The following is a 24,788-nucleotide window of genomic DNA, read 5'->3' on the forward strand; positions in this document are numbered from 1 at the left end:
AGGGGTGTCACGTGTGCGTTGCCGACCCATTAGAAACTTGTACACTCCTTTTTTGAAGAACCCCATACTGTAGTTCATCGGGAATACCTCGACAGGGAGCTCATTCCACAGCTGGAGCGTTCGTGGGAGGAAATTCCTCTGAAACCGCACGGTGCGCGACCAATAGGTTGCAAGGTGTGTGGATGAGCGCCCTGTCGATGGCGAGCGGTGCGATGATAAAAAGTGGCCGTTGGCATCATGTCAAACAGTTCTTCAGAACACAACCCATTGTACAGGCGAAGTTTTCGGTAGTTCGAGCTTTTTGTACAGTTACATCGAGTAACGAAGAAGGCGCAGCAAGGGTAGGCCCCCCACAAGGTGGACTGATGACCTGGTGAAGGTCGGGTGGCGAGGGCAGGTCATTGTCAATCTTTGGGGGAGGCCTATTGTCCAGCAGTGCACGTCTTTCGGCTGATATGATGATGATGATGCATATTAGTGTGTGTAAGCGCTGGTAGCCTAGCGGTAAGTCATTGACTTTGGCAAGGTTGCGGGTTCGAACCCCGGCTCGCACCAAATAAGGGAACTTATGTGCGAAATGTCATTTGATATTTGCCAGTCGCAGAAAACATCGTGAGGAAACCGCACTAATTCCGTCTAGTTACCCTTCGGGTTGGAAGGTCAGATGCAGTCGCTTTAAAACTGTATACGCCAAATCTTGGGATTAGTTGTCAAAGCGGAACCATGAGCCGTGGCAAATGCCGGGATAACGCAAGGAGGATGATGATGCATATTAGTGTATAATAGAAACCTATATGATAGGTAGTATATTATTATACCTACTAGTCTTTATCTAGAACTGAACAACTAACATTCTAAATGTGAATACAGAGCATATGTAAAGTCACCTTCACTTAGCCAATATTACCACTTAGGTATCGCGTCACAATCCAATAGTCTGTGATGTCTAGACTTGTTATGTGCAACCAGCCTGAAAATAGGTCTGAAGTGTATCGATTTGGGTAATCGGAATGGAAAATCGAGTAGGTGTGAGCTGACTTTATGATGTCAATGGTATACAGCGAATAAAGAGAAAGGAACAGCCGACCCGTTTTTTTTTTTTGGAATGCGTTGGTTCTAAAATGCTTGACCATGCATTTTAGAACCAACGCATTCGAAGGATTATTTATATAGGATTTACAATCTGCATACTAAAAATCGTACCTCCATTTTTTAACGCCACCTATAGGCTACTAGACTCATATCGAATTTGGCACAATAAATGATTGTCTCCTGTAGTATTTGACATAAAAAAACAATATTTATGAATTTTAGGTATTAAAAGTGTATGATGACTACGTATTTTCGATTAAAAATGTGTGTAATATTTTTTTTAACTTTGGCCACCGAAAACGCTGTCAGCCATGTAGTGACGTCATAGAACCTAACTTAACTTTATGTTGAGTCAATCACTGACATAATGAACTTTATGCCTCATACTTAAATGTCAGAAAATATTGTGTTCAATTCGATTGACGATTTTTTATGCACAGACAATCTATAGATTAACATGGCTAATAAAAAACTGTTTTTGCCTGATTAAGTGAAAGTATATTTTAAAAATGTTAATTTTTGACACATTTATAAAATGTGCGGTTTTGCCAAGTCGTAATAAAATATGCAATAATATTGTATAAAATTTTTTTCGGTTTATTAAAGGTCAGTAATCCTTTTGAGGGTCCTGGTCCTGCATCTTGATGGCACAACTCCTGTAGTGATAGAAAGTCCACTTGAGTTGTATTTGACCACCAATTGCTGTGGAATAAACTACGGGAACGGAAAGCGCCCACGCCAATTATTAAGATACTGGAGAAGTGGTATTCCCAGCAGAAGAAAGTAGTAAGATGGAAGTCAACTCTGTCCACAGCCAGCGGGCTAAACTGTGGCGTGAGACAAGGAGGCAGTATGTCTCCGGCTCTCTTCAGCGTGTACATGGATGGGCTGTCGCAGGCTTTGACCAGTACCGAGGTTGGCTGCTCCATCAATGGGCAAATGATAAATCACATCGCATATGCAGACGATATGGTCCTACTAGCACCATCTGTGGGAGCTATGCGTAAGTTACTTGCAGAATGCGAGAGATACGCCAGCCAGCATAACATGAGATACAATCCGGACAAGTCTGAATTTATGCTCATGGAGGCAGCACATATGCCCACACATGTACAACCTCTTTTGCTTGATGGAGTTCAATTGCGGAGAGTACACGAAGTCAAATATCTTGGCCACATCTTGTTGTCCAGTTTAAAAGACCAGGAGGACATAGAAAGGCAGAGGCGAGCCACCGCAGTAAGGGCAAACATGTTGGCTAGAAGATTCGCCAAATGTAGTGACAGCGTAAAAAGACAGCTGTTCCTCAGTTTTTTTACAAGCGTGTATAATGTCGAGTTATGGTCCGACTACACCTGCGCGGCGGTGAGAGACCTGCGCGTGCAATACAACACATACTATGTACTGCTATTTCGTTAAACGGAGAATACTATGATTCAGGCACGTCCACGACAACGCTCGTGAGATTGCATCGATGTTATTGACCCTCAGTGATATGCTTTAAAAACCAGTCCGTACAAGAACAATTTCGGAACAATCTGATTCAATTAATAAGGGTTTTCTACTCGTAAATATTTTTTCCGCCAAGCGGCGATCCTGAGGTCTTTCTGACCGTAAACTTAACTTACTAAATAAATGTTGATTTGATATACGCAAATATGTGTCTGAGTAATACTTGAACAGCCCCCAAATAATAATAATTCGGTCTCCGCTACGCCTCCTGTAAATATATGTAAACTATCCCATTTGGCCATTACCATCCACCGATTATTTCTGATCCAGTTATACTAGACTTATGATATAATCCTATTTTATTAAATAACTCGCACTCTTTTGGTCTTAAATGAAAGCTAGTGAAATGTTCTACATTTTTATTTTACAATTTATGTAATAGCCTGAGTTGTTTTGCTGATATCTGTCTCAAAATATTAGCAAAACGAATATTTTCATAGAAAGGGGAAAAATGCTCTTTTTTTGACGCTTCATATCTCAAAAAATATTTGACGGACATTGATAAAAAAGATGTCAAACTGTTTGTAATTTAATGCGCTTTCAACATTACAAAGCAACTTTTGACCAAAAATGCATAGTTTTTTAATAAAACGGCAAAAACCAAAGAAAGACTGATTTTTTTACTTTTTTTTTTAAATTACGAAGTTAGCACACCATTTTTTTGCTTGCAAAATATAGTCCTACATTCCCTCAAAGACCCCAAATAACATACCAAAAATGCAGCTTTACATCACACTTTGTTTTTTTATTTTTCTTTTTGACCAGTGTATGGACAGTAATTAATAATATAAGATAGACTAAAAAAGGGTCAAATAGCCTAATGAATCCATACTAATATTATAAATGAGAAAGTGTGTGTGTCTAACGGAGCGACCCCCCCCCCCCCCCCCCCACTTCCCTAAAAATTGGAGGGGGTTGTATTTTCGAATTTTGCGTGAATTATACGCGCGAACTATCATAACTACCTACACTGATGATTCCTACAATTTTTTTTTTTACAAAATGTGTATTGACGTGATATCTTGTTCTTATAAAAAATAAAAACATGCAAAAATATTTGGGGAAAATATGATTTTGGCCACTTCCAGGCTGCGAAACAGTCCGATCGAGTTTTAAGCCTAAAGCCCCATACATTTCAGTGGTACGCTTTTTTGTATGGGCTTTGTCTCTCCCGGTATTATAATTATGGTCCTTGCCTCAAAGTTTCTTAGGGTGGACACAGAATTTTCAGTGCCAATGTCACTGTGGTGAAATATTCCTCAGCTGATTCTGCGTTGGCTTCGGCAGGTTGAAACACAATACCATACGGCCAGAAGTCCAAGCTTACATAACTTACATTGGAGGCCTAAATATCAATCAAAATCATTAAGACGATACAGGAGGGGTAAATTTTACATAAATACAAACGCTCTCGACTATTTCCTCCCTGGTTTTTGAAGATAGAGCAATGATTTTTTCAACACTTTATTATAATTTTTACAACGATTTATTATAATTTTTATCATATCTTTATTATCTATTTTTAGACGCTAGAGCCAATCAAAATTTTCCAAAAACGGCTTTTTTGATTATGGCGTAAAAAAGGTGTGATACTCAAGATTGGTAACAATTGGCCAAAAAAACTAAACGGTCCAACATAGACTATTTCATTGTTACTCATATTCTCAAAATTCGTTACGATTGATTAGGTTTTGAAGGAGCAAACAGTCGAGAGCGGAACCTCGATTTTAAAGATTTTTTCGCAATATCTTTTAACTGAGTTGTTCTCAATGGACATTTTTTTGTTCGATAAATCTAGTTAATAACACTAGTATATTTAACTAATAAATCACTAACATTCTCAAAATGAAAGGGGGGCTCCTTTCCATTTTAGCATTTTCGCTCCTGTAGCGTCTTAATAAATAATATCTTATTGTGTCTTTTCCTGGAAGTGCCACATTATTTATTGACTCGCTGATTCATTCCATTGGGAGGGGGCCGATTTTTGAATGTCGACCATTCGATTTCGTGAACTTCGTTCAAAAATATCTCCACAACTAGGTAGCGATTTTAATTCTACTAACATAATCGAAATCGAGTGGTCAATACCATTAGATTTAAAATTACTAGGCGTCCTTTTTCAAAAGCAGCGTTTCGTAGTTATCCAGAGATTTTCGAACGGCGAATTCGTGCGTACTAAATTCAAAAATCGGTCCCCAGAATGGTCAAGTTTCATCCAAATTACTTATTTGATATTGTATCGATATTTTTATCTCAGAAAGTAATTCTTAGAAAGCTTAAGTACGTACTTCGAATTTTAAGGAAATATTTTATTACGGTATCTAAGAAAACGAAACTCTTGACAACAGATTTTTTAAATAAGTAATACTTTTTTTAAATAATAGATAAGCAATGAACATTTTTCTACGAAACTCTTTAATATAAATGGTCTAAAAATCTAATAAATTCTTCTTCGATTTCATTAATAGAAAGCTCCGACCTCTTTGTTTTTATACTTAAAGCAAAATACTCAAACGTTTTTACAAAAGTTACTTCGATAAACAAATTGTCTTTTTTAAGTCTCTCAAAGTCACCTATACCTACTTTAATTACATTCATTTAAGAGATATTCAATAGTTTATTTTGAACTTTACTTACCTACATAGTTTGTAGATATATTTACCTAGGCGTTTTATTCAAACTTATTATGTTTTTTCACAATTTTTTACCATAATGCAACAAATGATATTTAATGTACAGCGGGACAAATCCCGACTGGGGGACAAATATAACTGGTCCATCTTTTTCATGTTTTACAATGTTTGCATTATTAAATAGAGTGTCCACCGGCACATATGGTAGGCGTGTTCAGTGGATACATGTAGAACTCAACATCATAGTGTAATAACGGAAAAAATGTATCAGTTACAATTACCTCCCAGTCGAGATTTGCTCGCTGTACCATATAGGTATAGTTTTGATTTCAAAAGAAGCCACCATAGTTATAAACACATCGTGTGTTAAGACTAGATCAAAAAAAAAATAAGACAATTAACTACAAAAACAGGTGTAGCTTATGCAATGCCATCTAAATGAGCGCCTTCCAGGCGACAACTCTCCTGTAACCTCCTTTGAGATACTTAGGCTTCCTAAGCACCCATTATGGCGTCGGCAAACACTTTATCAAATCTTCCTGAAGTTAGTGTATCTCGGAAGGAGATGAAAATTATAATTATTGACTGAAAATTCTGTTGTTGTTACTTTGTTATCTTTGGAACAATGTTCCAAAATAATTATTTGTTTTAAGAAGACTTATCTGGCTACTCAGTTTAGTTACCCTAGCGATAATACCTTACCTTAGTTACCTTAGTGTTTAACGCTACGTTTCGTTTTTAACCCCCGATTCAAAAACGACGGGGTGTTATAAGTTTGACGTGTCTGTGTCTGACCAATTTAGATTTTTTTGTTGTTTGAAAGCTGAATTAGTGTTCTTAGCCATGTTTCATGAAAATCGGTCCACTATGTCGAGGGTTTTTTCAAAATTTTAATTTTGTGGTTAGGTCATCGGGTAATTTTGTTTTGAGCTGTTCAAAATCTCTTACAATATAAGGTTTCCGAAACGGTTAAGTTTTCGAATTTAATTTACACTTGATGTAGGACAATGTGTGGTGAAAACAATAAGTTAAAATTTGTTTTCTTTGATAACGCAAACATGTAACATAATACTGATTCTAAAATGGTATAACAATGCCGTTTAAACTTTTACAAGCAAAGATATTTGATTGAAATAAATATGAAATAAGTACCTCGAAACGTAAGTATAAACGTAAGATATATACCTAAATCTATTGTTTCCATCCTATGATTTCCAGTCGCAAGTTAAGGAAGAAATAAATTATACGAATAACGAAAACGAGAAAAGAAACATAATTATACTCGTATACAAGTCAAGTTGGGAAGTCACAAGACGTCACAACACGGGTTGGCCAATGATACCCCAACTGAAACGGAGACAAATTCATGAGCCAACTAAATATACCACTGTCCGAACCCATCCCAAAAACAGTTTGTTACCGTCAAAACGCACGAGACGTAGCAATATTGCATTTCTTAAATTCCTAAAGTGGCTTACGGAGAATTTGACAAATTGTATCAACGTACGTGTTGGCGTTGCGTGCATACGAATCTCAAACAACCAAATCTGTGTCTTACTACTAAGCCCTACAGTTTATTCGTGAGTTTTTGGTGGGGACCATAAATCTCTCTTGCTATTTCGAGATTTGATCTCGCGTAGCCTTATCTGGTCTGTTGACGTGCTATTTTGCTTTGCGGTTATTTAGGTAAGAATCGAATGAAACTGGTTACGCAACATGTTTTTCCGGCTTTATTTTATTTTGCCATTTAAACATTTTATATTGTTCGGTTAGATTTACAGTTTCTCATGAAATAAAACTATGGAATTATCGACGGCTGACGCGTTAACAGCATGTACCTAACGCTGGAAAGGGCTCGAAACGTCGGGTTGTATTATAAACCTGTGGAAATTTGTTATTGTCTCATTGTTTCTATGTTATAGGTAAGCCTTATTGTAACTTTAGCTGTAAGTTTTTATTAAAAAAAATTATGAACGATCAAATCTTGGAAATGGATTCGGTTTAATTTCTTCTATATACCTAATTACTTATTATTAGTTTATTAAATATCAATGAATTTAACTTCAGCCGGATGGTTACCTTTATCAAGAATAATTGTTACGGAACATCATTTTAATGAATTCGAGACTAATTCTCAATTTACCTATATTTCCTTCTTTGATGTTATGAGAGCGTTATCATAGCGAACATTAATTACTTAACATTTTGCCATCCAATCGATACATCTAAGTAGGGTAGGTATAATAAAGACGTATTAAAAGTTTCAGAGAATTTAATTTGGTAAATTGTTATGGGATGTCGACGGCCTATTCAATTTGTTTATCATCCTCCTTGCGTTATTCCGGCATTTCGCTTTGACAACTAATCTATTTGTTTAGAAAATCGTAAATATAAGTAATTATATATTTAATAAATTGTGTAGCCTTTTAACCAAATTTCTCTGCCAGTTTAATTTATCTTTCTCCTACCATTATCTCACGATAAGGTGCATTAGGGTTATTCCGAAAGTCGAGTCGTCTCATTTCGAAAGTTTCATAAAAATCACCATTATTTCAATCATATCAAGATTCCCCTTTCGAAATTACCCGAGCATTTCTGTCATTCGTACATCGTGTCTTCTTCTTCAATTTTCGTTTATCTTTCATCATCTCAGCACTTACTTTTTTCTTTCTCATTTTCTCTTCCACACAAACCATCCATCGTTGGTTGGGTTTACCCCTCCTTCTCTATCCATAAACAATTCAACATTCATGAGTCATAAGCATCAATAATAATTCTATCGCGCTTTATTAAAATAAAAGAGAAAGGTGTTCAAATCCACCATCCTCAGGTCAGGTAGTAGGCCCTTGAATTGAACTATTACTAATTGTATTTTTTGTCATAAAAGTACCTATTTAATTTATCACTCTAGACTCTGCACTAATACTAAAACATGGAATCGAGTAACAAGTATCTACCAGAAATATTGTTATTAAAACTTATTATTTTCCATCAATTTCAAACAAGTTGAACAATGTCTAAACTTCCACAGATAATTAACAATTACGCTTTAACATTTATACAATTAAAACTGATAAACAACGAGTTTGAAAGTTTTGATATTGTTAAAATTGAATTCATATTCTACCTGACTATAGCTACGCCAAATTAATACATAATTATCAATGAAAATGTTCAATAGAAAAATTTGATTGAAGGAAACTAAGCGAACAGGCAGGCAATTATGGTCGCGCGATATATTATAAGTGCGATAGGGCCGGCCCGATGTTTTATCATTTATCGCGCGACCATGATTGCCCAGCCGGCGTATCATGCTGCCAATTTTATCACTTATCCATGTGGATAAGACATCTGTCACTCTCACACTGACATACTTGCTAAAGCGTGACGGATGCTTTATCCACTTGGATAAGTGATAAAATTGGCAGCATGATACGCCGCCTGCTGGTTTTGACGATGAAATAAAAATATACTCAATTTTTCCAACTTCAAATAGAGAACAATAATCAGAAACAGAGATTCTAGTAGAAACAAACAAGTGACAGTGGGCACTTAGAACGGGAAAAAACAAAGGAAAACAACAGAACATTAAAGTTATTATAAAGTGGAGCACTTAGCTTGGCAACGGTGTTGTTTTCACCGCTAACATACAAAGTGCTTCAGAAAACCAGTAACTATGAGGGCGTACCGCGAAAACCAAAGCAAATTTCGAGTATCTTTCTCAGTATTTACGTGAAAGAGAAGTATATACGCAAGATTTGAATTTTGGTGTTAGCGGGAGACTCTTCGTATGATATAATTGATATCAAGGTATGCATAAGTAGCTGCCTATTTCACAATTAAGGATGATGGCTACATAAAAAAATTGCATTCTGTTCAATCCGTCAGTTAGATCGTCCAAAAATACTGAACACATATTTTTCATAAAATTTCCGGAGTGGGGGCTTCTGGCGTCATTTTTAAGTAAAAATAGTACCTAGGCATGACGTCACGCGAAACTTCTATGCACTGTACAGTCGTCATTTTTCGTTTGCAAGAAAAAGAAAAAATATGTGTCCAAAATATTTTTTTTAGTCGTCTCGCCTCGGGTGACACTGCGCCGTTCATTCCCTGTTCCACAAGGAAATATTGTCGCTGAGTAACAATGTTATAAAATAGGCACAGAATTGACAGTGTCAAGTAACATTAAGTCATTGTGATGAAATAGCCCACTGTGTATTATTTTTTTTTATTTTTTTTTATTTTTTATTATTTATTTATTAACACACAAATATACAGTTTACATTAGAACAGTGTCCCACAAAATAGTTTTCACGGTTTGACATATGCTGCATATATGTTTGTATGTACTATATGCTGGTTTTGTTTGAGTTTATAGCTTGTTTAATCAGGATAAGGTAAAATACCCCATAATGGACGGTGATGCCATTATGGACAAAAAAACACAAATCCTTAAAAATAAGTATCTAAAATAAGTTTCTAAAACCTGACGGCTATGTACCATAAACTAGAGTTGTAGAGCTGTTTCATTTTGAAGTTTCAATTAATTCGGTTATTTCTGAAGGATTTGGAGACAAGATAAAATTCACCAGTTTACTGAAAAAAATATCAAGACGAATTCTTAGTAATGTTGCTAAGAGAGATGAGTTCATGTATAAAATAATAAAAAAATAACGCACGGTGTAATCTTGAATGCGTTTTACTTACTGCATTAAGCATGAGATAAGGTATAAAACATAATAGTTTGTTGCTCCAAAGATATAAAGAAATGACGTTATTTTGCGAGTGTCCATTACTGGACCCGAAAAACTGCCTACCTCCTATGATGGACAAGGAACAATTTACAAAACCAAAATTGACAAGAAACAATCCCATGTTAAAATAACCCAAACTAATTGTATTTATGGTGTATAAAATTGACTAATTGCGTATCAGTTGGCTTTAAAAGTAAAATTTTAAACTTATTTCACTGTCCATAATGGGGGATCCATTACTGGAGAAATGCCGTCCATAATTGGAGAAAAAATACCTAGTTTTAATTTGTTAACTATGAAGAAACCAATAGGAGTATCTATTCTGCAATGCGCTTGAAATGTAGAAGAAGGATAGGACATTCAAGATTTAACACGCTTGGCGGTAGAATTTTTACATTTATAAGTGAAATATCAAAAACAGGCGAATTTTTTTCTTAAACTGTCCATGATTGGGTCCGTCACCTTATATCAGTATCTTACTGAATAAATGCCAGCAACAGCCTGGAATACGGGTTAAAAAATACTAAAAAATTATGCTGCACAGATTATGCTTTTCGAACCGTTCTTGCATAATCAGAAATCAGAAATATTTATTGTTTAAACTATGTAGGTACAGGAAGTAACACTAGGTACAATCCGAAATTAATGCACTATTAATATTACATTAAAAGTAGCCTAGTAATTTCAACACACGCCATATGAAACCATAATATTCATAATGAATAACCTACAAACACACAAGAATGTAAAGCACCCCTGCTCCCTGCATCACCACCACAATTCATGTTCCAAAATTATTTTGAAATCATAATTTTGCCACTAATTAAGTAATAATATTGTCTTCGGTTACCGCGATAGTTACTCATGAAATAAAACTATGGAAACGGATTAAATCGCGTATAATGAATTTAAAATTCCATTCCGACGTTTCGAACTCTTTACAGCGTTCGTGGTCAACGGGTGACTGAGGAAAAAATTACAATGTGCAAAAGCTACCCACATACAAGAAATATTAACGAACCATGACCACAAATAATATAGATTTCTAAGGCAGGTTCACACACTATTAATAAAGCTAGTTATACAATATTCAAAAAATTAACCATTACTATGTTAAAAAATAATAATAATAATAATTAACCAATTAATCTACAGAAAATTGACAAAGAACAAACTGCAAATGTCCAACACCATACAACACAAATGCCTCACAGCCTTCGTCTTGCTTGTTCCATTATCAGATGTACTACTGGATCCCAAGCCGGTACTAATAAGTATCCTAAAACATCAAAATCTCATGGTAGAGGCTCAAATCAGCTTATTCTGGTTGTAACGAAATGTGGATAATTAACTAGAAGATCACCCCAGGGTACCTAGCCAACGTCATAATCGCTTTCGCTTCGTAAATATTTGTCTGTCCCTGTTGCTGCTCTGTAGTGGCGCGACAGAGCCAAACTGTGGTCTGTGGTCACTTTTTCTAGTCAAAAGAAAGGGACAAAGCTATAACAGTTAAATATCTCCATCCCTCTCTCTCAACCTAAATTGCACGGCTTTAGTTCATGGTAACCTCCCAGATCTGCTTATCCTGGTTGTAAGGAAATGTGGATTTTAAGCGACTAGAAGATTACCCCAAGAGTCGGCCACTTAAGACGGCGCCGACCGACTGCGTTCGGAGACGGTGGATGAATAATGGCCAGTTGACTGCGAATGCTATGACGATGTGTCATTTTCTAATGCGTGGCTTTAAACTTCTCCCTTGTAGTGACTTTTTTTACTCACTGATGGCCACAGACTCATACCATTTTTGACCAAACTCTCCCCGTTCCTGAAATCCTGACCCAACTTACCTCGCGGCTCAGGGCTAAGGCTTTAAGATTAAATAACTAAATCACTAAGACGTTTTCTTGAGGTCAGTTATTCGTTTTGAGGGTCTCGCCTACTGTACGATACCGTACATTTAAATACGTATATAAGTAGGTAGAAATAGAACTTTAGTTGTAACGTTAACCTCCGGTCGAACCAGTGGGGATAGTGGAATAAATAAGTGAATTTAATGTTGGCGTTTTCCTAAAACTATCCCTGTTCCCAATCACTACTCATTCAAACAAAATTAAAATTTTGAAAAAAACCCCGACTGCGACATGGTGGACTGATTTTCATGAAACATGGCTAAGAACACTCCGGACTAACTCAGCTTTTATACAAAAAAACTAATTCAAAATCGGTTCATTCGTTCGAGAGCTACGGTGCCACAGACAGACACACACACAGACAGACAGACAGACAAACAGACAGACAGACAGACGTTTTTGCGTTGGGGGTTAAAAAATACTAAATAATAACCATAGTATACTTAATGAATTCCTTATTATTATATTTTCCAGCATCATCTTGTGTACATACTTCCCTATTTATCTCTAAAGTATAATGAAATATTCTATAAATATTTACAAAAGTCTTTCTTGAAGAGCTTATGAACAATAATTATAAAGAACAATAGGGTTTTCAAAATTAAACTAAGTTAATTGTTCAAAATAAGAACTTTGTGACAGCAAAAACTTCAACTTTGTCCAAACAAGTCTTCAACTCGTTATTTTGTAAGTGCTAAGAAAATTTTGTTTAAGCTTGATTGACGACTACTTATTTCACAAAAAATAGTTATTTGTTTTAGAAAATTTAAAAAGACCAAAGTTGTTGTTGTTTAATCGCTCGTGATAATATTGATAACCTAGCAAGTGAAAAGATTCCAATATTGCGCAGTTTAACAGGGAAGACGGATATAGATTACCGCCAACATGGGGACCAGTGATTCGAATGTTCAAACCAAAAGATCTATCTTCGGACCAGTGCGCGGATGTTGTGCGTGTGTCGTGCGGTGGGAAATAAACATTAACTGAAAGCGGGTATATTATATATATTTGTCTACCTCGAACATTTATATAAATTAAAATCGGTCAGTTTTGTGGTGTTTACATCTCCGGTGACACTTTGCTGGGACGTCAGTCTTCCGCGACCACGGCGAAACGTTGGAAAAAAGGTAACATAATGTGCAACCTGGCCGAAACGTTCGGAAAAAAGGTAACATAATGTTAATTAATCGCGTTCGACCTGTATGTAACTTTAAATATGTGTACAAAGCGCGAGCACTTAAAGTGTTATATTGCGCAGTGGTTCGATAAGTGGAATCTTGAGCGTTGCGAGGGTTTCAAAAGCATGAAGGATGAAGGGTAGGACATCAAGTTAATATTTGTATGAAATTACTTTGCACTCTTAAGGACAAAATGTAACTTTATCATTCGTTTTCGCATCAGCATTAATTTGAAGGGATTATAAGATAAGATACCGCAAACTTTTATACTAGCTTCGCCATGTCTGTCTGTCTGAGGCTTAACTTTGTGATCATAGCTCTAAAAACCTGAAAAACAAATACTGTAATCCGATATAGTTATAAAATAGACTTCAGAAAATTACTTACGCAAAATAGATTAAACGTTAATTTTATTATGTTTATTATACGCTTTAAACTTCAACTATAATTATTTTTACTGTTTAAATAGTTCAGCAGGCAATATAAATGTTTGACGACCGGTCTGGCGCAGTCGGTAGTGACCCTGCCTGCTACGCCGCGGTCCCGGGTTCGAATCCCGGTAAGGGCATTTATTTGTCTGATGAGCACTGGTATTTGTTCCTGAGTCATGGATGTTTTCTATGTATATAAGTATTTATATATTCAAAACACTACTCCGTGAGTGTTGTATGTAGGCAGAGTGGCAACCCTAGCGTAAAAGTGACTGATGACAATCAAGTGCGGGTAGTTCGAAAAACTCGTACAGCTAGAAGATGTTGATACAACTCCCAGCCAGTCTACCCGTGACCACGGACGTAATGTCATGTCCGAAACGTCGGGTTAAATATAAAACGTAAGTTTTACGCGATTAAGTCCCGTTTTAATTTAATAATATGAGTGAAGATCGTGTTAGTTTAAATCAATATATTGTAAACCGGTACGGGCCGGAGATAGCAATAAAACTCAAACGTCTAGGATGGTTGCGGAAAAAACGAGTGCGTGTAACAACATCGTTGTCATTTTTAATTAAGTGTCGCGATTCGAACTTATTGCCTACGTGCGTAAGACTTAAACCGCGTAGGGATATACCGTTTTCTGCAAACATTCTAAGGGCTGCTAGTATCCGTCTATTGAAACAGCAAATAAGGAACAATTACGCTGAGTTAGATAGAGTGCAGTGCGAATTATACGGGTTGCATAGCGAGTGTAGTGCAGTGTTATCGTGTAGTGATTTTAATGTGTGGGATCGGATAACCTTCGAACAAGCGGACCGTATTTATTATTATCGTACTAAGGTACATGATAGGAAGTATGAGAAGCTGATGTATCGATATGGAAATAACGAGACTGCGGGTGGAAATAACAATTCTAATCCCACCTCCACGGTAATAAACTTATCAACCACTCCTTTAGAAAAAGTGACCGTCGGTATATTGGAAAAAGGGTTGAATTTCGCTATGACACCTAAGCGGATTCCATATGAGGCCGTGATCTGTAGTGTTGAAGAGGCAATATCACGTAACAAGGTTCCGTCTAGGGATGCGGAGGTACTTAGACAGGATGTTGCGGTTATTTTGCGGAAGGCGACATTACCCAAGAGTAACGTGACTACGGAAGAACGTTTAGCTCTGAAGAACCTGAGAGCGAATGAGAATATCCTGGTTCTAAAGGCGGATAAAGGGAACGCCACGGTGGTCATGGACTCGACAGATTACGACGACAAAATTCGGCTTTTACTGAATGATACGAATGTGTATAAGCCCGTTTCATATGACCCTACTGCCAGAGTTACGCGCCGGATAAGGGCTGTCATTAGGGACTACAGGGAGTTGTTCCAGGATGATGTCTTTGACCGTTTACACAGGCCTAGAATAGTGCAATCGCCGAAATTGTATGGGCTGCCGAAGGTACACAAAGCTAACGTGCCCTTGCGACCAATCGTAAGTCAAATCGCCTCACCTACTTACGACCTGGCAAAGCATGTAGCATCGGTGTTGCAGCCGCTTGTGGGTAAAACGTCGTCCTTTGTGAAAGATTCTCGTCACTTTGTGGACATTCTGAAGGATGTTAAGCTGGAACCAGATGACATAATGGTGAGTTTTGATGTCGAGTCGCTTTTCACCAATGTTCCAGTTAAGGAATGTCTTGAGGTAGTTAGGACAAGGCTAGCTGACAATGAGATACTGGAGTCGGTCATGGTGTTATTGCGAAACTGTCTAGAAGGGAGCTACTTTTTATATCGACGAAAGCATTATCTCCAGATTGACGGAGTTGCTATGGGCAGCCCGGTGGCGCCGGTTTTAGCAAATATCTGGATGGAGCATTTTGAGGCAAACATAGACCTGCAACCATGGGCAGTGAAGTTATGGAAGCGGTATGTCGATGATGTCTTTTGTATCATGAAGGGTGGCAAGCAAGAAGTTGAGCAATTACTCCAGTATCTCAATTCCATTCATCAGAAGGTGAAATTTACGTATGAATTGGAATCAGATCGAAGTTTGCCTTTTCTGGACATAAAAGTGATAGGTCGGATGGATGGATCCTTGGCGCACACTGTCTACAGGAAGCCTACTCACACAGATAGATACCTCAATGCTCAGTCTCACCACCACCCTCGTCACCTACTGTCCGTCGTTAATTCCCTAAAGAACAGAGCACATGACCTTTGTGACCCTGAATTTTTAGAGAGTGAGATGTCACACATTCAGGAGGTTCTTAGAAAGAATGGGTACAGGGTGGATTGTCGGCAACCGAGACGAAAGCCTGCGAAGAAGCATCCGAATGTTGCAAGACGACCGGCATTTATGCCCTATGTCAAAGGAGTGACAGACAAGGTTGGTACCATACTAAAGAAGTATTCGATACAGACTGTGTACATGCCGTTGTCGAAGGTGGCGGGGCAACTAAGGTCAGCAAAGGATGTTATTCCATATCAGACGCCAGGCGTTTATAAGATTGACTGTAGCTGTGGTAGTTCTTATATTGGAGAAACCAAACGCACCATAGCGGAAAGGGTCAAAGAACATATCGCGGCGGTCAAAAAACGACAAATAAATAAGTCTGCGGTTGCCGAGCATTTGCTAGAGTCAGGACCGAACCACTGGATTGAACTGCATAATCCCAAAGTCCTTTCAACTGAACGTCTTTACTATAGCAGGAAAGTACGTGAAGCGATTGAAATCAGGAAACATCGTAATTTCAATCAAAATGAAGGGCAAGGGATTTCATCTTCGTGGAATCCAGTGATTGGCAAGTGTAAACGTGAGAAAACTTCCCGTCTCATACCATCGGATGTCGTGAGTGTTGTATGTAGGCAGAGTGGCAACCCTAGCGTAAAAGTGACTGATGACAATCAAGTGCGGGTAGTTCGAAAAACTCGTACAGCTAGAAGATGTTGATACAACTCCCAGCCAGTCTACCCGTGACCACGGACGTAATGTCATGTCCGAAACGTCGGGTTAAATATAAAACGTAAGTTTTACGCGATTAAGTCCCGTTTTAATTTAATAATATGAGTGAAGATCGTGTTAGTTTAAATCAATATATTTATATATTGTATATATCGTTGTCTGAGTACCCACAACACAAGCCTTCTTGAGCTTACCGTGGGCCTCAGTCAATCTGTGTAAGAATGTCCTATAATATTTATTTATTAAATGTATCATGACTTGTATGTTTTTTGTAACTACCAAAAAACCTTGGATATCAAATATAAGAAAGTACCAAGACAATCTCCGTCCCGTAATGAATTAGCTAAAAGCTCCATCGCCCATAACTCCTAATTACCTCACTGGCACAATTAGCCCGCCTTATATATGGCGCGCCGCTAACCAAACTAAGTCTTAATGAATTGATTCGGGACACCGTCTGCGAAAACATTTATAATTTAGAATGGGAAAATTGTGTTGCTTAGAACTTAGATTTTAAACATGTGTAGGAACAGTATAGCTATGTCAGCTCATATTCAAGTACGTGCGCACCGCGATATGAGCTGACTAGCCAAAAGCAATATCCTTTCAATGTGAGAACGAGACGCCAGTCTCACTCCGACCATTGTAACGTTAACTGGTTATTTTAATATACGGAGTTAATTATAAAGTGCTTATTATTCCACACCAATATATCACCTCTTATAATATAGAAGTGCGGACAAATAACTTCTAAAGTGGTGACCTCCCGACGTGAATCAGTGGACGATCAGTGAATAATAAAAACAGTTAAAGTGATTAAAAATGAGTCCGGATCCCAACAAATTAACTTCGGGCAGTGAGACTCAACCGGGCGCGGACAATGTACCAGCAGCAGAAACGACCGATGTGGTAGCCATTTCAGTGTCGAGCCGGATACCAGATTTCTGGGTGGACCAGCCCAGAGTTTGGTTCATCCGGACGGAAGCAGTATTAACACCACAGCGGATAGGGGACGACGCCAAATTCGACATGGTGGTGTCGAAGCTGCCAAAGGACGTAATACTGCGGCTGGCGGATTTTCTAACAAACCCGCCCGCCACCAACCGATATCAGGAGCTTAAGGCGAAGCTCTTGAAGATGTTGGAAGATTCCAAAAACAGGCAAGTAGAGAAGGTCCTCGGGGAAATGGACCTGGGCGATCAAAAACCATCCCAGCTATTGGCCAAGATGCGCAACCTGGCTAAGGACAGCTTCCCCGATGCCACACTGAGAATAATGTGGCAGAATCACCTACCTACGGCAGTGCGCGCAGTTTTGGTAGCATCCAGGGAGAGCGATCTTGACACACTGGCCAACATCGCCGATGACGTATCGGAAGCCACTAGAATCCCTAACGTGGCAGCAGCGGCAGTACCACAGAGTCAGGCGCACAGAGCCGCAGCGAACACCTCAGGAACCGCAGATACAGCAGTGATACTCGCTGAGATTGCCAAGTTAAGCGTCAGAATGATGGACTTGGAACGGGCAAGGCCAAGAGGTCGCAGTTACGGAAGGAGAGGACGCGGAGGTCGTTCAGCGTCCAGACCAAGGAGTACGTCACGCCACCGGAACCAAGCCGAGAGGAGACCAGATTGGCTTTGTTACTACCATTTCCGATTCGGTCCTGCCGCCACCAAATGTCGCCAACCCTGCGCATGGGTACTCAACCAACAGGAAAACTAGCGGAGATAGTACAGAGTGCGACTAGGACGGAGATCTGTACTATCAAACCAAGCCGTCGTTTATGCGTAACAGACTTAAACACTGGACTGCATTTTTTAGTGGACACAGGTGCTGACATTTCCTTATTACCAGTGCAGAACAAACAACGTGCGGGTGAGTGCTCTGATCTAAAACTGTTTGCAGCAAATGGCTCAGAAATCAAAACATACGGTGTTAAAGTTTTAACGTTAGATTTAAGGTTACGTAGACCGTACAAATGGGAATTTGTTATAGCCGACGTTAAACAGCCAATACTGGGAGCCGATTTTTTGAGTCATCACAAGTTAGTAGTAAATTTAACTGATCGCAAATTGCATGATCTGGTGACTTTTCTTAATATAACCGCACCGACCGTACGTAGCAACCAACCAACTATTAATACTGTCAATGGTAACCACCCGTATCATGATTTGTTATTGCAGTTTCCTAGCATAACAAAGCCACCGACATACAAGGAAACACCCACACACAATGTGGTACACCACATCGAAACGACGGGTGCACCAACATTCGCGCGGGCTAGACCATTACCACCTGACAGGTATAAAAAAGTTAAGGAGGAATTTCGTCGTATGCAGGAGTTAGGCATTTGTAGGCCAAGCAAAAGTCAATGGGCCAGTCCTTTAACGGTTGTAACAAAAAAGAACGGCGAAATTCGCCCTTGCGGTGATTATCGTGCCTTAAATGCACAAACTAAGCCTGATAGATACCCAATACCGAGATTACATGATTTTACGTTCATATTGGCAGGTAAAAAGATATTTTCCAAGTTAGACATAAATAGGGCGTATCATTGCATTCCAGTAGCTAAACAGGATGTTGAAAAAACCGCCATAATTACCCCTTTTGGGTTATTTGAATTTCCAGTAATGTCATTTGGGCTTCGGTGTGCTGCTCAAACGTTTCAGCGTTTCATGAACAGTTCAGTTCTGGAAGGTCTCGACTTCTTGTTCAATTACTTAGATGATGTTCTTATCGCGAGCGATAATGAGGCGCAGCATAGGGACCATCTTAGACTGGTTTTCGAGCGTTTCGACAAGTACGGCATAACGATCAATTTAGCCAAGTGTAGCTTTGGACAATCGAAGCTGGAGTTCCTAGGACATGAGGTAACTACCACGGGCATTAGGCCGTTAGAGGAGAAAGTGCAAGCCATAGTCGACTACCCAAAACCACAGAACGTAGAACAATTACGTAGATTTTTAGGAATGCTAAACTTTTATCGCTCTCACGTCCCTGGAGCAGCGAACATGCAGGCTAAACTCGACCGATATTTAGTTAACGCGAAAAAGCGAGACAAGACCCCTATAATTTGGACGAGCGAGACCGAAGAGGCGTTCGAGCAATGTAAAATGGGCCTTAAAAAAGCCGTTACGTTGTCCCACCCTCGGTCCGACGCAGTCTTAGCCTTAATGTCTGACGCGTCAACTACGTCAGTAGGATCAGCTTTGAATCAATTGGTTGACGGGAAATGGGAACCCTTAGGTTTCTTTTCAAAAAAATTGACTAAAGCTCAAAAAAGTTATTCTGCATATGATCTCGAACTATCAGCTATTTACATGTCACTGAAACATTTTCGTAAATCATTCGAAGGTAGGCCGCTGATAATTTACACGGACCATAAACCCTTATGTAGAGCATTCGAAAATATAGGCAAGAATAATAACGAAACACCAAGACGAACAAGGCAACTATTGTTCATTAGCGAATTCAGCACTGACATCCGGCACATAAGTGGGAAAGAGAACGTTGTTGCTGACACACTCTCTCGCATAGAGACCATTGTTTGCCCCACATCACTTGACTACGCAGAACTCGCCGACGAGCAAGCAAAAGATGAATGGTTAAAAAACATGACGCAATCGGATCAGCACGACGGAAATAGCAATATAAAATTAAAACTAATAGCGATACCTACATGTAGTAAATCTGTCTATTGTGAAATTTCTTTAGAAGAAGCAAGACCGTATTTACCACAAAAGTTTAGACGTACAGCATTCGAAAGTGTGCACAACTTAAGTCATCCTGGAACGCGTGTTACTCGTAAGCTAGTTACAAAGAAATTCTTTTGGCCTAGCATGAACAAAGACGTAGTTAATTGGGCAAGATGTTGCATCGCTTGTCAGAAATCAAAAATTAATCGTCACACGATGTCTAAATTAGGAACGTTTGAAGATGCCGACCGTATGACACATATCCATGTAGACCTAGTCGGACCCCTTCCGACATCTCCACATGGAAACCGTTACCTAGTTACAATAATAGATAGGCGTACATGTTGGCCGGAAGCATTTCCCATACAGGATATGACAGCAGAGGTTGTAGCCAAAACTATATTCGACGGTTGGATCGCACGTTACGGTTGTCCGACCAGACTTACGACAGACCAAGGACGCCAGTTTGAAAGTAACTTGTTCCGCGAGCTTATGAAACTGTTAGGCATAGATAGAATTAGGACCACACCGTTCCATCCCCAGAGCAATGCTAAGGTGGAAAGATTCCATCGCACCCTTAAAGCAGCCCTTATGGCTAGAATGGACAACGGCACTTGGGAAAACGAATTGTCTACTGTGATGCTTGGCCTGCGTGCCGCAGGACGTAGCGATAACGGCGTAAGCGCCGCAGAAATGATGTTCGGACGGGCACTACGGTTGCCCGGAGACTTTTTCAGCACACAGTCAAACGAACCTAGCGATCCTTGTAGTTTAGTTGACAACATTCGCGATACAATAGCTCAATACAAACCGATAACTATTGGTTCTCGCAATAACCGTACTCTATTTGTTCACAAAGAGTTGCAAACTTGTGAATATGTTTTCGTACGAGACGATACCGTGAGGAAATCTTTACAACCACCGTATATGGGACCATTTAAAGTTTTAGAAAGAGACGATAAAGTATTTCTCATCCAATTTCAAAATAGGCAAGCTCGCATTTCAATTGATAGGTTGAAGCCAGCTCACGTTTGGAATGATGACGTCAACGATAGCGTGAACCTACGTAAGGTAAGCGACTCCACTACAACGCAGAGCGAAAGCGAAGCTAACTCGAAACCGCGGACCACTAAAAGTGGTAGGGTTATAAATAAACCTGTAAGGTTTTTAATCGATGAATAAGAGAACGTGACATTCGGGTCCGCTACTGTGTTTAATTTAGCATCTCCTGGATGGAGCCTGGACCCCGGGAGCAGGAAGTTTTTTCCTGTTTTCCGAAAAGTAGCATCGGTAGTTTATCTCTCGAGAGGGAAGACTACGTCAAACTCATTACACCGGTATAATCAGCTTCAAGTCGGACTCTGCAACACGATGTTCCGCACCCTAGTTAGGAAATCAGATACTTTAAGTTTTAAGTTGAACTTTACGTCAGTAACGGGACTTATATTACATACGAACGGTCAAAACAGACATTATCCGTCTTATTTATCATAGTAAGGCAATGATGTGATGTTGTTTTATAGCAAAGCATAGCGGTTACAGTACTGGCTGGGTAGCGTTAGTCATGATGTCGTAAGTGTTTACGTTATGTATAACAGCATAAAATGCTGAAGAGATTGTATTGTGAAAGTATGAACTTTGATCACAGAATTATTTTTGTGCTAATTTAAATGAATTTTGCAATGTATGTGTTACTAATATATTGTCTTATAAATATGTATTTGTGTCAACTATAAGCAATTGTCGTAAAATATTGGTACTAACAACACACAACGTGTGTCATATATTTATCGTGTAATAAAAGTAAATTTTGAATATAATTAAAATGGGCTATGCACAGAGCAAAGAGGATGGTTCACATAACAGTATTGCAATTGCTGAAGTCCATAGTGTTACTGGACAAGTAGACACGAAATTGAATTATTTTGGAATAATCCTCATAATTATCTCAGTAATATTGGCACTGTTTCTCTTGTATTTCATACAGTCCAAATGCAGACAATGTATAAGAAGTTGGTTACTAAAAGCAGTAGCTAGAGTTCAGCCAACAGCAGTCGTAGTGCACAGGGAACCAGCCCAACCCCAACCGAAACAACAACCTGTGATTTACTAAGTGAAGTGTTATAAATAAAACAAATAATTCAGTGCTATCAAAATGATCAAGTGTATTCAGTATATAAATGAACATGTTTTGTAGAAAAAAAAAATCAAACATTTTTGTAATAAACTTAGTTCTAATATCTAATTATAGTTGTGTAACGTAATCATATAATACAACCTCCATTGTGTAACATTGTACTCATATCGCACAGCTGCGCGTCACGCTATGTCAGCGAAACGCGCACCTGTCCGATAGCTGAATAGCCACAACATACGAAACATACAGGGTGTAACAAATATCAGATACTATTCAATTGTATGTAATTTTTTTATGTAATTTTTTTTTTTTCTTCCCTAAGGGGGAAGTAATGTAGGAACAGTATAGCTATGTCAGCTCATATTCAAGTACGTGCGCACCGCGATATGAGCTGACTAGCCAAAAGCAATATCCTTTCAATGTGAGAACGAGACGCCAGTCTCACTCCGACCATTGTAACGTTAACTGGTTATTTTAATATACGGAGTTAATTATAAAGTGCTTATTATTCCACACCAATATATCACCTCTTATAATATAGAAGTGCGGACAAATAACTTCTAAACATGTAAAATCGGGTAACTCGCATGTTTACTCTCGACATGTTTCGCTCCGTAACGAGGAGCATTTTCATTGAGTTACGGAGCGAAACATGTCGAGCGACCTTTGACAATTTTACGTGAGTTACCTGATTTTACATGTTTAATATGTCAGTGTCTCATGGGAGTTTTATTATTAAAACTTAGATTTTAACATGAAAAAAAACTTGACGAAATGGGGTTAATAGTTGAATTTAAAAAATATCGGCGGTAATTATTATCTACAGTCTTAGGAAGGGGTGCGCCAAAGTTCATATAAAATTGTTATATAGATTATTGGTAGTCCGAAAATGTTTCTCATACAATTTTTACCCGACTACGGCAACGCAAAAGGAGGGTTATGATTTTGACCGGTATGTATGTGGCTATGTATGTATGTATGTATGTATGTTCATCTGTTCCCTCATAACTTCTAAAGTACTCGTTAGAATTTGACAAACGATATGTCATTCGAATCGTCTTAATCGTCCGCTGGTTATAGGCTATATAACGTCACCGCAAACGAAACATGGCGCCCTCTAGAGGTCATAAAGTAACGAAGCAAAAAAATAAAATGAAGTTAGGATGACATGTTGTATATCATTTGAAAGGGCTTAATTAGCACATTTCAAATATGTACATATTGTAAGCTTTTATTTCCAGAATTACCTGATTACACCGGATAATTCAGTAATTTCTCGGAAAAATTGACTATTTGCAAATCCGCAAGCGCAATGCCATAGTTCCATGCATTATCCGACTTCGGTTACACACGAAGGCTTTTGCCAAAGGAACTAATTTGGCTGCTTTATATAATTATTTTATTAAAGACTTGCAATATTTTTTCGACCTAAAGTTCAATTTCATACAGCAAATTGTCGTAATAACAACTAGAAGTAGTTTGACACTGTTTTGACATTCTGACGTGTATCATAGATTGTAGGACACCCTAGATGTAGTAGATGTTACGTCATCATGGCATGGCATAATGAGTTTCCACTACTACAATATATTATTGAAAGCCAGTTAATCATTTAAAATTAATATAATTTTCATAAAGAGAGAGAAATGCGGTATCACGATACTGATTGTCAGCTATTCCTGTCTCTTTCAGTATATGGTATGCTTCATGAGAGTGTATGTACATACCGTAGACGCGGTCCTAAACCTACTTAAAGACCCACGCGGTCCTAAGCGGCATCTAAACTTAAAGTGTCGAGCGAAGCCCGACGCACGCGATCCCAAGCCGGGCGCCGAAGGCGCCCTATAACTTAAAGTGTCGGGCGAAGCCCGACGCACGCTGTCCTAAGCCGGGCGCCGAAGGCGCCCTCAAACTTAAAGTGTCGAGCAAAGCCCGACGCACGCGATCCCAAGCCGGGCGCCGAAGGCGCCCTATAACTTGAAGTGTCGGGCGAAGCCCGACGCACGCGATCCCAAGCCGGGCGCCGAAGGCGCCCTCAAACTTAAAGTGACGGGCGAAGCCCGACGCACGCCGTCCTAAGCCGGGCGCCGAAGGCGCCCTCTAACTTAAAGTGTCGGGCGAAGCCCGACGCACGCGATCCCAAGCCGGGCGCCGAAGGCGCCCTCTAACTTAAAGTGTCGGGCGAAGCCCGACGCACGCGGTTCTACGCCGGGCGCCGAAGGAGCCCTTTAACTTAAAGTGTCGGGCAAAGCCCGACGCACGCCGTCCTAAGCCGGGCGCCGAAGGCGCCTCTAACTTAAAGTGTCGGGCGAAGCCCGACGCACGCGATCCCAAGCCGGGCGCCGAAGGCGCCCTCTAACTTAAAGTGTCGGGCGAAGCCCGACGCACGCGGTTCTAAGCCGGGCGCCCAAGGCACCCTCTAACTTAAAGTGTCGGGCGAAGGCCGACGCACGCGATCCCAAGCCGGGCGCCGAAGGCGCCCTCTAACTTA

General features: G+C 39.3%; 1 protein-coding gene across 1 annotated transcript; it reads left to right on the forward strand.

Annotated features, from left to right (window-relative positions):
• The first annotated feature begins 17,287 nt into the window (after nucleotides 1-17,287).
• LOC125225971 lies at nucleotides 17,288-17,975 on the forward strand. The gene is made up of 2 exons (XM_048129785.1): nucleotides 17,288-17,885; nucleotides 17,971-17,975. Exons 1-2 carry the CDS (start codon nucleotides 17,288-17,290, stop codon nucleotides 17,973-17,975), a joined length of 603 nt encoding a protein of 200 aa, XP_047985742.1.
• Nucleotides 17,976-24,788: the final 6,813 nt, after the last annotated feature.

The sequence above is a fragment of the Leguminivora glycinivorella genome, chromosome 5 (genome assembly GCF_023078275.1).
Source record: "Leguminivora glycinivorella isolate SPB_JAAS2020 chromosome 5, LegGlyc_1.1, whole genome shotgun sequence".
Classification (NCBI taxonomy): domain Eukaryota; kingdom Metazoa; phylum Arthropoda; class Insecta; order Lepidoptera; family Tortricidae; genus Leguminivora; species Leguminivora glycinivorella.

Bases quoted from the DNA above. Each gene is read 5' to 3' on its own strand.
- LOC125225971 (XM_048129785.1), top strand. From the start codon at position 17,288: ATGAGTCCGGATCCCAACAAATTAACTTCGGGCAGTGAGACTCAACCG.